The sequence below is a fragment of the Megachile rotundata genome, chromosome 5 (assembly GCF_050947335.1).
Source record: "Megachile rotundata isolate GNS110a chromosome 5, iyMegRotu1, whole genome shotgun sequence".
NCBI classification, from domain to species: domain Eukaryota; kingdom Metazoa; phylum Arthropoda; class Insecta; order Hymenoptera; family Megachilidae; genus Megachile; species Megachile rotundata.
In genome coordinates, this window is record NC_134987.1 from 18,168,510 (window position 1) to 18,185,547 (window position 17,038).

Consider the following 17,038-nt stretch of genomic DNA (forward strand, 5'->3'; position numbering starts at 1 on the left):
TTAAAGGTATCCGTGTGATTATCGGTACATGAATTACTTGGGCATGCAAGAACACGATTGAATTGCATGTTGAACGTCGCAAAATCAAATATTTATCCGCACGAAAGGACACGGTCCGTGTAACCAGTATCAAACGGCCGACAAAGCATAATGCAACTGCTTCCTGATGTGGAACGAAGAAACGCGTTGCCGCATTCCGTTTGCAGTTTCGCGAATTCTTCCATCGCGCTCGTTGTTTATCGGTCCTCGACTTGTTTACACTTACGGAGCAAAAAACTTCTTTGCTCAATTAACAAACACGCCGCAAAATTGTTTTTTCCGTTTCGTTACGAATAATTATTTTCCTCGCGCGAGAGGAAAACGGCTGAAATAAAATTGAATCGCGTAACCACAAGATATCCGGCGTTCTGTTTATTATAGTTAACGCTTTCGCCATCGAAAGATAATTCTGACGCAATAGCGACGCTGAAAATCGTTAATATTTGCCGTTCAAATAAGAATATTTGAACCATATGTTTCAATAATATTATGTTAGGTTAATTGTGTACCAGCATTCGCTAAGAAATCTGTGGATTATAAACCACAATATTACGCTGGTTTCTGATAATTGTCACAATTTCTGACTCGTCAATGAATGAGTACTATATTATTATACTGCATTATACTATTCTGCTATAGTACACTATTATCTCACTGGTCTACTGCCCCACTACGTCACTATACAACTATACTGCACGTTACCCTACTATTGTATTATACTATTCAATACTATACTGTTCCACTGCACTACAACTATACCATTATCTTACTATTATACGGTTACTGAATATAGCTAAATATTCTCTTCTCTCTATTTAAAACATTTTTTGCACCACTCAATTTATTACCTATAACTCCTAATGCACTGTTAATTACATTCACTAAAAAAAATTCATTAAAATTAACGACAGGAGTAGAAACTATTAACTAAAATTACTATTAAAAATATTAATAAAATATATAAAAGAAATGTAGTCAAATTGCGCAAGTGACTCCATGAAAAATAAATGATACCCGTCAAGTGGAAAAGTCCGACCGCGCGATAAACGGCTGTTAAAATTAAACCCCCTAATTTGAATTTTAAATCAATCTACGCGTGTACGTGCTTGGGATATCGTAATTTCAGGAAAAAAGGTGGAAAAATCGGCACGTAAACACGCAACCGGCAGTTATTGTCACTGAATTATAGTACGAACGATTTTTTCGTGACCAAGGATATTACTCGTTAATGCACCGATCTGCGAACTGGTCAGGTTTTCTTACGTCAAAGATAAAAGAAACATTAAGTTGCAGTGTTTGACCGATGACTCAACGTTGAACCGTCAAGTTGACAACCGATGAGAACAACATATGGAAAGAGATATTTCGCGATTGAAGCTTGCAATTGAAAAAATCGCTCTCGAAATCTGGCGCAGCGAGCAAAGAGATATTGTTCGTACACGTTGGCAGAAAATGAACGCGTTCGATAAGAAGAAAAAGCTAGCGATAAGCGGTGACCCATGCAAAACTTCGACAGATACTTTTGACATATTTCTTTTTTCCCGTTCGATTCTTTTTTTCTTTCTCTCGAAATATATGTGGTGGTTGATGATACAAGCTCGTAGAAGCGTTGCATGCACTGGCCGGCTTTTCAATGCCAATATATTTGGACGAAAGGCACGCCCCTTCGACGACTTTGCTTTCGAATCTCGTCCAAGAGGTTAGGACGTATCAGGCCGTGCAAGAATCGTTGGATCTTCGGCAATTTTTATTAACGGAGTACAATCGTGCTTCTAACTACTTTATTTCTAGGAAATACGTGTTGCAACGGAGCGAGCGAACACAAAAGTTTCGAAGGCTCGAGGGACAGATGGTAGGCAAACATAACCTCAACGAAACCACGATGCAACCCAATTGCCAGCCGAAGCCAACGTATCTTTAAATATCAGCCACGATAATGTCAGAGAGATAAAAACGAGCGAAGGAAAGCCAGATTACAGAAATCATGCTTTGCCATTCTAAAGGCAGTGACTGGCAACGATGATTCATCTATTTTCACGATTTACGAACGCGAAAAGTAACACGACTCCCTATGGCAGAATCTCTGCATTTCTACGTGAACGAAACTTCTTTTAAAATAAACTTCACCGCACCGTAGAAGTCAATTTAACGAGCCGACTGTCTTGTCAGTCTTCTTATTACGTAATGTCGTTGTCAAACCATACGGATATACCGTAACGATATAATCGAACGAGTCAAGTTCGCGAAAAAGGCATTCGCGATCGTTCGAAAATGAAACGCGACGAATTTTCGCGTTAACCAACGGGGAAGAAACGTGGAGCAGTAACCAGCTGCTAACGAGCCAACGTGGCCTCGTTCGCGCAATTCGGTGTTCTTTTTTCTTGCTATTTTACGAACGGTGTGATGTTGGTGGGCAGAAAGGGGAACGTTTCGAACGATTTTCGGGAGTAAATAGGATGATTTTTCGGCGGTCACGGTAACGAAATTCCACACGAAATATGGCGAGCGAGTCGATCGGGTGTCTCTTTCCTTGGCACGACATTACGACACATGTACGCACACATGGCCGTCTCGTGACGACGTGCAGAGGCGCGCACACACAGGTACAGGCACACGCGCACGCACACGACACACATATGTACCTATACACACGCGGCCACAAGCTCGCGAACCTAGCCTGTACGCGAGGCAAGGAGATCGCACGAAAAGAGGATAGGATTTACTTACCCGATTTCTGAGGAAGTCCTCGATGGCACGTTGCGCCGAATCGGTGAGCTTCACGAAGATCAGGGACTTGTTTTCGTGAAAATTACTGTGCGACGACAAACCATACTGGACACCTGCCACCAGCGCCGCCATTTCTCTGTCTCTCAGCAGCGGGTTCTCTCTCGCACACGTCCCCCTCGTAAAAGCGCACACAGCTGACGTCCTTGTTGGTTAAACGAAGCACTTTTCTATCTTTTTACTTGTTATCCCCCCGATACGAAACAGCGCATACTATTTCGATGGAGAATACACTTGCCGCGGTGATATTTTTACCCCGGAACAAAGGAGGATAGAAACGGGAAGGAAGAGAAAAAAAAATAGAAGGCAGAGAAGAGATACAGATAGGGAGAGAGAAAGACATAGAACCCCCCCGACGAAACAGAGGATGGATTCTCTTCCACACTGGCCCTTGTACCTTTAGTGCACACACGCGTCGTCTTCTCTCGTTTCTTCGACGTGTTGTATTATTTTCCTTCACGCTCTCCACCTTCGCCACTTCGTACCTCTTTTTTTTTTAACATACGCGGTTTGTTCTCCTCGTCACGCTTCGAAAGTGGTAGCACCCGCGCGTAAACCACCCTCTCGCACGTTCCTGGTCCTCGTTTCCTCTCAACCGTCACATATTAGCGCGCCGACACGTCTCATTTCAGATTTTCTCGCGATTGGATACGTTGGGGAGAGAGCAGCGCCCGTCGTTTCGTCGTAAGGAACTACACAACTACACTTTCGAACGACCACCTGGTAGGCGGGGCTTACGGGAGAACCGTCAACCAATCCCGATCTATATTCAGATAGCGTGCGACTGTCGACCCTACCGTCCTCCCACGGCCGCAGTCAACGATCGACTGACGCTGCTTCGCTCTCTACGTTCCACCAGCGTGTACCGCTGCTGCCATCTGCCCCCTAATTTTATAAATTCTCGGGGATTCCTGCAACACGGACACGCTCACTGATGAACATGCTAAACTTGTACCAGCTTTCCCTATCAAAATGCCAATGTAGAAAACCCCTACCATTCGTCCAGTTTCCTTTGGTAAATTTTCAAATTTCAAAGTTCGGCATTTTAAAAATTTCCGAATTTCGGAACATGAGAAATTGACAATTTGAAAATTTAAGAATTGGTGAACTTGAAAATTTTTGTAATACATTAGAATATCTAATTCTATTTACAAAATTTAGGTGATATTTCTCTCTGTTAATTTATTAAAGTTTACTACGAATTTGAAATAACTGTTCAGAATTTCTAATTGCATTAAGAATGATGAAAAGAAAATTATTGTAATTAATTGATAACTTTATAACTTACTTGTCGCTTTTGTAATACATCCATATAGTGTCTGCCTCATAGCTAATCAATTAACACGACAATTACACGAAATTGTTGCGCAAGTGTTTCATTTTTACATTTTTTAACTTTATGTCACTTCACTGAAAAAGTCGGTTACTACCAGAAAGAAGTTTAATTTCGATAGTTACGAACGGGTGCCACTTGGTGGCTATAGTGTTGAAAAATAGCGGGCTTTATAAGTACAAATATTTCATTATAGAACGTTTTGTTGATTCCAAATACATAAGTAAATATAATCGAAAATTATAAATCTTTACATAAAATATGAAACACTCTTAGTATTATTACAAATTTACCGTAATAAGAAAGTAAAATTTGTAATATGTATAGAAAGTAATACAACCTTTTCTCGTGGCAGCACCTGCAACGATATGTTTCTGATTGTCATTGCAGTTCTGCAAACTACGGTGACTATCAATGTTTCATGGCTAAAGAATCGGTGTAAAGGTTATATATTGTTAAAGTATATCTTCTATTCGAAGATATTGTTATACAATAATGGTCCTTCCGCTTCGAGTAGTAGTTGTTTTTGCTGTAAATATTACGTTCTTTGTTAGTTGTATCATGGAACCACGACTTCTTACACTTCATCGGATGTACAATCCTGATGTAACACAGTGTTACGATATCATAGAACAGGTGAATATTAAAAATAGTAATAAATATTATCAGCCAAAAATTGTTACTCAAATTGTATTTTCATTTTTATTGAATCTTATTAGAACCTAAGTTAATCGACATTATGGCACAATGTACAATGTTATAGTACAGTAAACAATATATTCTTATAATTTTGAAGTAATCTGTTTTAATTTTCTTTACAGCAAGCTAAAGCAAAAGCAAAAGCAAAAGCAAAAGCAAGTGCTAACACTTAAGACAAGCACGAATTACATTTAGCCACGGAGCAAACCCTTTTGTAAAGAATGTTTGCTGCTTTGTAAAAAGTTATTCAGAAAACAATAGCAAAATGTACTATGTATATTTATAATAATTGTGATTATTAAGACATAAAGTTAAATGAAATTAAGAATAAAATATGTTATTTATTTCTAACTTGTATAATGTGTTCAATATAATTTGGCTACTTGTTATATAATAATTTTGTTACCATTATCGTGGGTAAGTATACTGATATATATTTCAAAGAAAATGAAGGTTGAAATTGTTAAAGCAAAGAATATATCAGAACAGAGATCAGAGGTATTTAATGCTAATATTTTGTAATTTTCTCTCTTACTTTTTTTTTATTCTTTCCAGCTTCGTTTACTGACTCATTTTTTTATATCATTTTATTTTATTAACTACATATTTGAAGACTTCCGTGTTGATATTAATCTATTTTATTTTTTATTATTCACCAGTTTAGTTCCAGTCTTGGGAATAGTTGGAAACCTCTGTTCTGAAAATATGTTAGGGTATCGGTGGAAGGAAGAACATAATCAAGAATCAAATTCAGATTTATAGGTTTTGATGATTTATTAGAGTCCCTGGATTACCTTCCCCTGAGGCAGCCCATTCCAATAAGAAAGCCATCCTTTCTCAATTTTTTAATATTTACCATCTTATATCGCATACACTTTTTGTTCCGCTGTCCATTTTTAAGAGCACCTTTTGGATATGGTACATTTATGCAAATGAGGAACGAGCAAACTGTGCGAACGGACAACGGGAATGAAATATGTAACATAAAATCAAATATTTTATATCGGTGTGTATCGTTTCTCTACCATTTTTTTTTTCGAAATAACTGCACTAGCATTATTCGATTAGTTTCCTAATTTGTGGAGACACGATAACGATGCTTGTTTGCAGCATAAAGTGTATACCGTTCCAATACACTAAGCAATGTTGTGTCGAGTTTATCGTTTAGTGTACAGAGCAAAATCACCACAAGGTGGTAAATCCTGTCGAAAAGAGGGACACATTTTATCGCGTCTCCGCAATGTACAATGGATAACGGCGCCTCAGATCCTAAAACTTTAACATTTATAAAAGAAGGACGAGTAGCATTCTGTTCGTGAAACGAGCACCGTTTCTTTGGCAATGTTTCCATTTCACGTGACAAACAAAACTATACGCTTGATCCGTACATCATTCCTGAACAATTCAACGCGTCTCGAACATATTACAAACCAACGAAGAACGAATGGAAAAATAACACGTGATCGGAAGGATCAAGCAGCGCATCGTAACAGACGATAAATGGGGATCGAGAATATGGATACGTACAGGACAGAGATATTTTCAAGTGTCGATGAACTAGGCGTTTCGAGAATGCGTCATTTTTGTTGCCGCTTCGCATTTCGGCGGGATTTCATTCTATCGGGTTTGAAAACGAATCGTTGAAAAATCATACAAATACATCTAGGTATGTTAAAGTCATCGGATACCATCTAATTCGCTGAAACACGAGGCAACATCGGGTCACAAATGTATATCGTGATCATATATATATGTACATTCGTCACATATATGTATACATATATACATGTATGTATTTACATACATACACGTGTGTATGTACGGATGTATATATATGCGTGTGTGTGTATATATATATGTATGCAATGCATGTATGTATAATATGTGCAATCGTATGTGCAATATATTCTGCGATTACAACCACTAAAATGCTATAATATCTTACACGTGCGCGTACTGTCCATGCGAGAAATGATCAATTACAAAAAGATAGCCGAGGCAACAAACGGACGCTTCGTATAACGCCGGCGCGACGAAGATCCATGCTGTAATTACAATGACAACAATGACGGTGATCGTGCTTAAGACGGAGATGATAGAAACAATAGCAACAACAATTAGCTGTATCTCAGTTTCGCTTTTTTCCTTCTCTTTCTTCCGCTAAATTATCGATCGAAAACCAAGAGGACTCTAATTAAATAAAGGAGCAATTACAACGATTAGTCGATGCAAGTTACAACCCTATAATAATATAGTACAGTATCTGTAATTTTCTAGTATTTGAAAAGTTGATTTGAAAATTTAAAAGTTTGAAAGTTTTCAAAGTGATGTAAAGGAGCGATGATTCTGTATGCACAATAACTAATATGTACAAAATTGAATGTTATAACGCTCGTATACATGTGGAGTCCTCGAGGTTATCGATCGGATAGGTGGCGAATTTGATTAGGGTAATTACGGCGATGTAACATCGAGTCACAATTGAAATCCTATCTAAATACTTCATGATAATAATGATATTTAAACTTTGCCTATGTTTATGTAAGACACGACGATATGAAACATGGCACGATGATTCAACGACGATAAAACATCTGATCGATTTCCCTCGTTTGCCGTTCGTTCTCGCGACAAATCACCTCAATATTTTAGCTATTGCGGTTGATCGATAGATTCTACTAGACACTCTATCGTACTCGTATTTCCACACATTATCGAATGACTTTTGTCACTTAAATTCTCTCCTTCGCTCGCTCACACTGTACACCGCGTCGCGTTCTTAGACTTATCGATCTTTTTAGCTTCTGAACACGCCGCGTAAATAAAACCACTATTCTCCTCAATCATTTGAAAAGTATTCTAAATCAGATTTCGACGACTGCTTATATTACGAATTAACACATTAAATGTCATAGTAAAAACGGCTATAAGTGTAATAATTTAGAACACGACCGTATATCACATTCAAATTCAAACTTTACATTTGTTCGTGAATCTCTACGACATTCAACGTATTAATTGTGGTGTATCGAAGTCGTAATTAAAAGAAAATCATGCTACAGAATTCAGTTACAAAATCTTTTCTCTCGATTAACATTCAATTGTACCACGCAAACGCCAAGAAATCGTAATCTTAACACCCTGACGGCTGATTGTATCGTAGAATACTTGATTCTCGTAATTTCATAAAAGTAGACTTGCAATTTCATAAGAGTACACTCTTGTTAAATAAAACCTTATCAAATTTGAATCCATATCTAATCCAAAACCAAATTAACACTGACCCAGCGTTCAAGATTAATATTTGATAGACTAGGTAAACCTAAGATAAGGACTAATGGAATAAGCGCGAACACAAGCCGTCAAAGTGTTAAATTCGTTCGATGATGCACACCGTGTCAAATTATGACGTGATACGAATTTTACTGAAATGATGATGCATGACCCGATCCGAGGTTTCAAACGATCAATGAAATTTTAGGGTGCGTTTAGCCCAGGCGAGCGGACACATTCTCCCTCATTTCGGTAAAGTTCAAGCGTAAATCAATTCGATCGTCGAATTAATCCGGCTTGATTCCGTTTCGATTTAAACTTCGCGAACAATTGTACATTGCTCGATGGTCGTTTAGAACAAACGAACACGAACGGAATACTCTTGTTCCACAATCTTGCTTGCTTAGTTGAAACGCATCCCTAAAGAACGAAGTGGTAGAAACGAATCGATGAACCGAGAAATTGGGGACCGTATTTGATGACATTGCGCGTGCTGATTCGTCAGGAGAGGATATAACCGAAAAATCATGCATACGTGTTCGAAACTACGGTGAAGAAGGTGTTCCAATCGTACAAACGATCCGGACAAGGACAAGCTCTCCGTGTGAGTGAACGAACGAAAGTGAAACGTTTATTAATAAAGATATCTGAGGGTTCGGTATTATAGGTATTATTCTCTTTCTTTTTTTATCTTTGTGTTGAATGTGCGTGTTTGACTCGGATACAATTGCTTTTAGGTTCACCTATATGTATATTCGGAGGCTGCGCAACGGCGGTGATGTAATACAACGTACTCCTTTCCTCGTCTTTCTCCTCGCTCGTTTTGTTTCGCGTGAAAAATTTTGATAACAACGGTGGTATACTCTCTTTCTCTTTTTTGTGGGGACGACGAAAAAAAAAAACAACGTACTCTTTACTCGTTAAGATATAATTACCTAATTATCACGCAGTCATCCGCATGTACGCACAGAGTTACGCGATCCGTATAATTAGTATTATTATTATTTTTTTTGTCGTTTTTTTTTCTTGCAAATGCGCCTCTCGTCGCATGGATTACAAATGTATCTCCTTAATATGCTTTACTTACGAAACACAAACATTCTGTCGTCTTCTTATTTTTTTGTCTTTTTTATATGCTTTTTCTTTTTGTTCTTTTAATTAATATTTTGTTAGGTATATTACATACGCATCGTACGATTTCTCAAGCATAGTATTGTCAACAGTTGTGTATATAATTTGTTCGTTTCCTCGTTTCATCTTTTTTTTTTGTCCCTTCTGCTTTCGTTAAATGGTTTCCTCTGCTACACGCTCCCGCGATACAGCAAATCTAGAGTCTGATGCTTTGAATTATTCCCCTTTCTTTTGGTTCTGCGCCTGTGGTCGGCTACCGGACACAAAAGTACGCGCGGTGACATGTCGCGCTCTCGTCGAATAAGAACTACGGAACACTTGACCCTATTCCATTGTTACATGTCCCATTTTTCTTTCTTTTGCTCCGATACTCCTCCCTTGCACTTTCGAAAACGATAAATCGATTCACGCAACGAGATCAATCACAGGAAAAAGTATCTACAAGTTTTATACTCTTTTTACCGTCGGTCACTAGGCTGTTGCACTTGAAATGCTAGATTTATTTAAGTAACTTCAAAGATATATTATTCTCGTTAGAATTAAATACATTGAAAGAGTATGAACATGATGCAGGTTTTTAAGTACACTTTTTATAAAAATCGTATTAAATTGTTGATAACTTTCAATTAGAAATGTCTTTGAATAAATTTTACTCTGATTTATTTGTTAAAATGGACAATCGGCGTTCACGCAATTATTTTAATTAAAATTTCTTTTCAATTGACGCGATAAAGGTAACATTTTTATACTTTCAGAAACTTCTTGTTACAGAATTGATCATTTAACATGCAACAACCTAAAGACATTTTACACGAGATATGTATTTTCATCAACGTACCGTAACCCTTCGGGGACTGTTTTCCGTCTTAAGTTCAAAGTTTCAAAATTTACAGACCGAAAGCTAGCACTATCTTCAAAAATCCATAGATAAACAACGCGCATAGAATGTACCATTTTCTAATAACAATACCCGTGTGAATAGTAACATCGTAACAATATTAATTCTTTAAATTATGTTTTTTTAGGCGTATCTATAATTCAAATCGAATGCAAGTCCAATTAGAGTCTTCCGATCATTTTGATCTGTCCGAACAAGAATGGAAAAAAGTATCTTTTATTCCGAGACAAAGGGGTAGTAAGATGAGAAAAGAAAATTTCTATTTCCCTCTAATTGCGTGAAAATTGTTGCTTCTCTCAAAAATACCTTGTCGTCGCTCGATATGTCCATCGAGATGCATCCCCTTTCTTGGCATCGTATCCGTGTTGTTCTTATCACCGTCCCGGTTGACGATAACCGCGGTACCTTCGTTCTCACACACCGACGAGACTCTTCGGACGTTTAACGAGTATAGAGAATAGAAATCGAAATGTCGTTTAAAAGAGAAAAATACTGTTGCTATTGGGATCGGTGTAATCACGTGCGATAGTGTCGTTATGGACGCGTGTGTATGTAAGTGTCCGTGTTCGTGAGGTACGCTCGTGTGAGTGCTCGAGAAACACGCGCGTGTGTGTAATGTCTCTGTGTGTGTAGACGTGTGTGTGTAGTTTAAAGGGGTAATTATCACAGAATACACGAGATATTTTCATTAAGCTTACGAGATATTAATCGAAGCGGAGAGTAGGAGGAAAAATTGACGGCCAGTGTCGTCGACGAGGCGCGATTGCCGGGTGACCCGTAAATTCAAAGGTGTCCAGGATGGAAACACAAAGGCCCGTTCCCGTTTCGTCGACACGCTTGGCCTGGATACCGAATTCGCCAGCCCTTGTTTCGCAATTAGTATGTAAGTACTTAGGCAGCGGAGAAAATAGACACTTTTACAAATGAAGATGGTGGCGAGATCGCGGACCCGTGTTTCTTTCGACCCAACTTCCCCCCAGATTCCTTTGTCTAATCCCTTATTTCCTGTCTCCTTCCTCCACACGTTTATCGCGTTTCCTACTTCCCTCTTTTGTTTTCTGCCTTTCAACGCGTGCATGCTCGCGGACTCGAAATCGTCTCGAGAACAATCTCGAATAGGGCTGTAACGAGAATTCGAATATTCGAAATTTGAATCGTTCGATTCGATATTACTTGACTTTAGATTCAAGTACTCCGAATACTTAAATATTTGAACGTTCATCTACCAATATTTGTGTTTCCCGCGATTCTTTCGTCGAATTGAAAGGTTCCAACCCTTTACGGGTTCCTTGCCTACTATTCTATTTCGTCTAATAAAGAAATATTCAAATACTCGAATGTTTACAGCTCTAACCTCGAACGAGTTCGCGCGCACTCGGAGTATTAATTCGTCAGGAGTTTTCTAATCGAACGGCACAGATTTAGCCACGTATACGTAGATCTAAGCGTTCTAACCGCGTCGAGGAACATGGTGTACGCGCCGAGCATGGTGTACGTAAATGAAACGATTCGAAACATCGTGTCGCTATAAGTGTCCTACGGTTTTCTCGACGAGGATCAAAGAGGCATCGACTCGTTCGATGAAACGGTCCTTGACGCGAAATTACGTGTACGAGAGATAATTTTGATAAAATTACGTAACCATTGAACGAAGTGCTATGCGCCTGATCTGTAGAGGTACGCGTTCGAATAGGGAAAACACCTGGTTCGATGTAATCTAATTATGAGATCGTGGAACGTTCCTTTTCCTGGGTGGCTCTCTAATCCGTCTCTCTTTCTCTCCAAACGAATATCCCGCGCTCGCAGCTACATCAGCATTTAGACACTATACACAATACGTAAGTATATCTAGACGTACTACGTAGTAGAAACTTTTTTTTCTTGTTTGCTGGATATAATCATTGTAATCTCTGGAATTGTATGTCTGGTCGACCCGTGCGAAGGCCGGAGAGAATGAAATTCATTTAGATATTCTTTTTTTTTCGTTTAAAGTCGCGTGCAACTTTTGTGCATCGTCGTTTAGTTTCATCGTCTGTTTCTTCGTTTGTTCACAGTTTTCTCGGGGGAGATCCGATCGAAGCTTCGTGCGAATAACTGCGACGCGCGTGATTCGACGAGCGTCTCCAACTTTTCCGAAACGAAGGACACACGTATACCGTATATTTGTAGCAGATCGAGGGACCATTTAACTCCCGTCCGCCCTCGATTTCCTCGAGTTCGTATCGGGGGAAGTCTTTCGTTCGAGAGCCACCGACCATCGATCGATAAACCGAACGTGTACCGCGTCCACGAGCGGACGTCGTTTCGTCTATATACAAGAGTAATATCAATGGAGATATCAAGCGAATGGACAGAGAAGTATTAAATGTCCGTTTTCGAAGCTTGCGTTCCACCTCGTCGCGTTTATATACTTGGTTTGGCTCGCTCACACAAAAAGCAACGATCGTCGGGAGAAAGTGTCGAAGTTAGATGATTAGTTTTAATTACCATACAGCTACAACGATATAAAGTTTAATTTCCGAAAAGGTTTGCCGCGTCGTCGATTCGTGGACGAGGTGCCTCTAAACGGCGTCAATGATCGAGCTCTCTGTTTTCACGCGTGTGGAAAATCGAGGGCGGACGAAGAAGCAATCTCTGTTTTCTTTTTATTTATTTATGTTGTTGTTGTTCTTCTTCTTCTTCGGACGTCGAAGGTATTCGAAGCGAGACTAGAGGGATGATTCACGGACAGTGTTCGAAGTCTTCGAGCGGACCTCGTCGTCATTCGCCACAACAATCAGACTCTTACGATCTCTTGTTTAATTCTTACGATAAGAACGTAACGTTACATTACAATGCCTATTTTTATTACTAACGGCGCGACCCGAGTAACGTCGTGACGCGCCTATTGGTCGTACGCAATGCTATGTTTAAACTGTTATTAGAAAAAACTTCTTCGTCAACAATGTGTTTCACGTATCTACAAGTAAACTCGTCTTCCCGAACAAACGGCCTAAAACGTCGTCTCGCACGAGGGTCTATTGTTATAGGTATCGCGTCTCCTCGTTGCAGCACGATTACTCCCTTTTTTCTGTATCTCGAAGCCACGACCGTTTCGCGATGCTTTCGTTTGCTACCGCGGACCCCGATTCGATCATTCTTCGTTCTCGTTGCGCCACGTCGATTATTTTTCATCGGGGTATCCGTGGACGTCGACAAGGCGTGATCGAGCTAGACGCAATCGTTACGACTAAATTCTTTACGACTCCTTCTTCCTAACCTTACGAATATTACCAAATATATTGCATACTGGCAGCACTGTTTTCACGTATCGCGTCTTTTCGGAACACTCTCGAACAGCCGAGGCTTTCTATCCTCCTTCGTCACGGCACTCGTTCGAATGTTAATCCGTTCCGTGTTTTACCGTGTCCATCGATCACCGTCTTGATCGTCGTTCTCCTCGAAGCAGCCTCGAAAGAGCCGGACCGCTCTTCCGGTTTCTTCTTTTCCTAGTTATTTCCGACGGACGAACGTTTGGGGGTGGCTCGAGTCCCCGTTCGTTCGGATCGGTTGTCTCGCGCGCTTTCCTTTTGTCTCTCGGTTCGATAGGGGACGGGGCTAAAGCTCTGTGTGATTCGTAAAAAAAGAGAGAAGAACACGCTCGACCGGGAGCCGGTTGCTCAGGGAACAGGAAGAAAGATGTCGAGCAGGCGGACACGTCTCTCGTTCCCTCGCCGACATCGTTAGAACCGAAAAGGATTCGGCCGATCGTTCTCATCGGCGATTTCTCGTCTACGCGTGTACGTGTGTTTTCGTGTGCGCCTCACACGCTGTTCATGGACTTCGTTCTCGACAACGATGGCCGAACCGCTTCTAGTTTCCCCTGTGGACAACGCCCCTCCTCCTCTTCTTCTTCACCTCCGAGCTCTTTCCAAACTCGAAGGACGCATGTCGCTTCGCTGTCGGCTATTAATGCTGCGTCTCCGAGCTTCAGGTAGGATTAGGCAGAGGCGTTTCCTGTCTGATGTCGCTCTTCAGCTTCACGAACTCCTTCGCTATCTCGTCGTTGTTCCTCTGCGAGAGGATCCTCAGGATCGTCCAGCCGGTCTCGTCCATCTGGATTCGCTTGCCCAGCGACAACCAACAGGCACACGAACCTTCCTCGACGATGTCCTTCAGCTGCATCACCGCCACACCGACTAGCCTGTCTTCTCTCGCGAAGCAGTAGTCCTTCACGCAGATGTGCAACTCGTAGAAGTCGAGCTGCTGTTGCTCGTTGCCGATCATGCTATACCAGAAAAGAATAAATTAGTTTCTCTCGCTGTTTATTCGGTATCATGTTATAATTGCATCGGGCTTCGTGAAAAATTCAATCGTACTGTGTTGGTTTAGAACTGATCAATTTAAAAGCAACATCAAACACTGGTTTTATTGTTAAAGAAAACGCAACAGTTTGATCGATAGAACCTACACTTAAAGTAGGCTCTATTACATTCGATAACCTTCTTCTGTCATGCAATGAGGTCATAAACGTCTTTCGTGTCATATCATCCTAGCCTCAATATACTTAAACGATACATCGGATGCGTTTTCTTTTCCCAACATAAAACGATAGAATTTTCCTTGGACACTCAACGTCGTTATACTGTTAAGGTATCTATCCACTTTCTTCGTACTGAGAAGAACGTGTTACTCACAAATCGAAGCTCTCATTGAACTGCGGCGACCAATTATTGCTCTTCGACTTCGTCGACTGTTTCCTCTTCTTTCCGGTCAAGTATGGACCGATCAGATTCACTTCGACGTACGGCCTGAACATTCCTGTCGCGAGCTGCCATTTCAGATCGTTCGCGGCAACCACTGAAATACCAATCGAATCGATAGTACATGGCCTACAAGTGTCGTCTGACGTTACGTAAAAAGAAAAAGTACCTTTCACGGTGACCTTTTGTTCGCCGGTTCCAGGATGCGTGAAGAGGTCCACCTGAATGCTGACTTCTCCTACCGAACCTTCATCCGTACCAGCGGTATCTGGAACTTTATCGAAACGATAATTAGATTCGGTGTTCGCGTGTCCAAAAGACGCTAGGTGCTACGAGAGAAAAAAGAGAAAGAGAGCTTCGATCGCTTCTATTCCAGGCTAAAGTTCAAAATTCTGATGCTAAGATTCTATGGTTGGTGTCTAGTTCTAGAGCAGATTACATGCTCTAACGGTTATGCGTGAGATTCGATCGTTTATAGTATTTGTCATATTCGACCAGATCCTCGTATTATCGGCATTCTAGAATATATCTTAAAAAGCTATAATCAAATGTGCAAAAGCATCAGGCCAACTTGTTTCGTTTCCGCTTCGTCTCTCGATCAACGTCGAATCGGCTGTAAATTTCAAATATTCTTTAAAAACGGTGCACAAAACTTCGGTGCTGGTCGTGACACTCTGCTCTCCATCATCCGCTCTGTAATTTGTTCGTAGCTGACGGCTAAGACGTAATTGAACGAAGTTGCACGGTTTCTGGAAATGGATTTACCGTGTCTTCGTCGAAATCGAACAGTTCGCGTGTAAAGTGGTGAATCGGTGATAATCGATCAAAGTCTAGATGTGTGTACTTGTACTTGTGTGAAAGCCTTGAACAGCATAATTGAAGGATGCGTAAGTGTAAACTTGGCAAGGTTCTCGATAACAGCAGCAACAGCGGCAGTAGTGATAGCAGCAGCGCTACCTAATACAACTATCGATCATCGAGGGGCTCTCGGGACGTTGCTTGATCCTCTGATTCTGAACACGCATCTCGAATATACAATTTCTAATGTCCACGTTACAGAAATTGGAAACTCGCAAATTAAGAAATTTAGGAATGTGACATTTTCAACTTTTTACATCTAGAAATTTGGTCGTACGATATTATACTTTTTCGCTTGGTACTTCCAATTTTTATATAAAATGTGTCATCTTTCATATAAAAATTAGTAGTACATTAATTTAAATTTGGACGAATTTTAAATATAACGCAGAATTTAGAGTTGTAACCGTCCCGAGAAAACGACTCGGTGAATAATGCATTAACAAACAGTCCACTACGTCCTAAACGAGCGCCTAGGTTCGAAAGTGACCGGAAGTCAACCAAGAATTCCTGAGGTTCTGCTCTAAGGTGGCTAGTGCTCTCTGATACCTTGTCGACTCTCTCGACGAAGAGAGGGCTTGCTCTGGCGAAGGGGTTCCTCGAGGCTTTCCATACCCTCGGCTCCTTCCCCTTCGTCACCACCTCTCTCGCTGCTCATCGAACGTTGACGCTGACGTAGCTTTGACGCATTGTTCAGTGGCACTGTCGCGATAATTTTCGTTACGTCGATTGTATTCGCACGAACGTACGTCATTTCGCAATGTCGCGATTTACAATACAATTTTTGAGGAACGAATTTTTGTTTAGTATTCAGTGGATATCGTTAACGAGCGTGGTTAAATGTTGAGTAAGAGTGTAAGTTTCCGGTTCAGAGAAATTTCGCACAATGTATCGTAAAATTTGAAATGAAAAAAATAAAAATAAAGCTCGTGTATGAATCAGGTTTTGAATGTCAAGTATTATACAGTGTTGACTGTACATCATAAAAGTTAGTATAACAGTACTATTCGATGGAGAGATAAGTTTGAAACCAACTTACCTTGGTTAACCTGAGATGTGACGAAGGTCTTGATAAGAGTGTCCGTCGTTTGCGTGTACAAGCTCAAAGCGTATCGCAAGCTCTGCAGTTCTGGCGATTTCTCCAAGAACGTCTTCTTCAAACCGTTTCCACCTGCATGGAAGTATTGTTTGATGGTGTCCAGTGCGACCTCGAGAACGGCGCACTGTTTCGGTGACAGGTTCTTTTCTACTTCCTTCGAAATATCCTACATAGAAATTTTT

At 40.4% G+C, this 17,038-nt stretch overlaps 2 protein-coding genes and 1 long non-coding RNA gene across 16 annotated transcripts in view; 1 reads left to right on the top strand and 2 right to left on the bottom strand.

The window, feature by feature from the left end:
* Su(Tpl) (Suppressor of Triplolethal) overlaps positions 1-4,201 on the bottom strand; it is a 134,472-nt gene extending 130,271 nt beyond the window's left edge. The window contains exons 1-3 of the mRNA XM_076531767.1: positions 4,112-4,201; positions 3,221-3,734; positions 2,767-2,968 (exon numbers count right to left, since the gene is read on the bottom strand). Of these exons, the coding sequence (XP_076387882.1) occupies positions 2,767-2,898 (132 nt within the window). The 5' untranslated portion in view covers positions 2,899-2,968; positions 3,221-3,734; positions 4,112-4,201. The remainder of the gene's footprint in view (positions 1-2,766; positions 2,969-3,220; positions 3,735-4,111) is intronic.
* A 336-nt stretch (positions 4,202-4,537) lies between these two features.
* On the top strand, positions 4,538-5,634 carry LOC143264450 (uncharacterized). 2 transcript variants are annotated; one of them, XR_013038170.1, is made up of 3 exons: positions 4,538-4,792; positions 4,978-5,272; positions 5,515-5,634. It is a non-coding gene; the product is annotated as an uncharacterized LOC143264450 (long non-coding RNA). The 2 variants fall into 2 exon arrangements; XR_013038169.1 differs by lacking the exon at positions 5,515-5,634 and having other exon boundaries at positions 4,545-4,792; positions 4,978-5,206.
* The window catches only part of unc-13, a 300,331-nt gene continuing 288,897 nt past the window's right edge, over positions 5,605-17,038 (bottom strand). For 11 of the 13 annotated variants that reach the window (XM_076531755.1, XM_076531753.1, XM_076531752.1 and 8 more), the window contains 5 exons: positions 16,797-17,022; positions 16,307-16,459; positions 15,069-15,173; positions 14,834-14,996; positions 5,605-14,424 (listed from right to left, as the gene is read on the bottom strand). In XM_076531755.1, the coding sequence (XP_076387870.1) occupies positions 14,127-14,424; positions 14,834-14,996; positions 15,069-15,173; positions 16,307-16,459; positions 16,797-17,022 (945 nt within the window). In that variant the 3' untranslated portion in view covers positions 5,605-14,126. The remainder of the gene's footprint in view (positions 14,425-14,833; positions 14,997-15,068; positions 15,174-16,306; positions 16,460-16,796; positions 17,023-17,038) is intronic. The other 2 variants (XM_076531754.1, XM_076531749.1) reach the window with 1 other exon arrangement.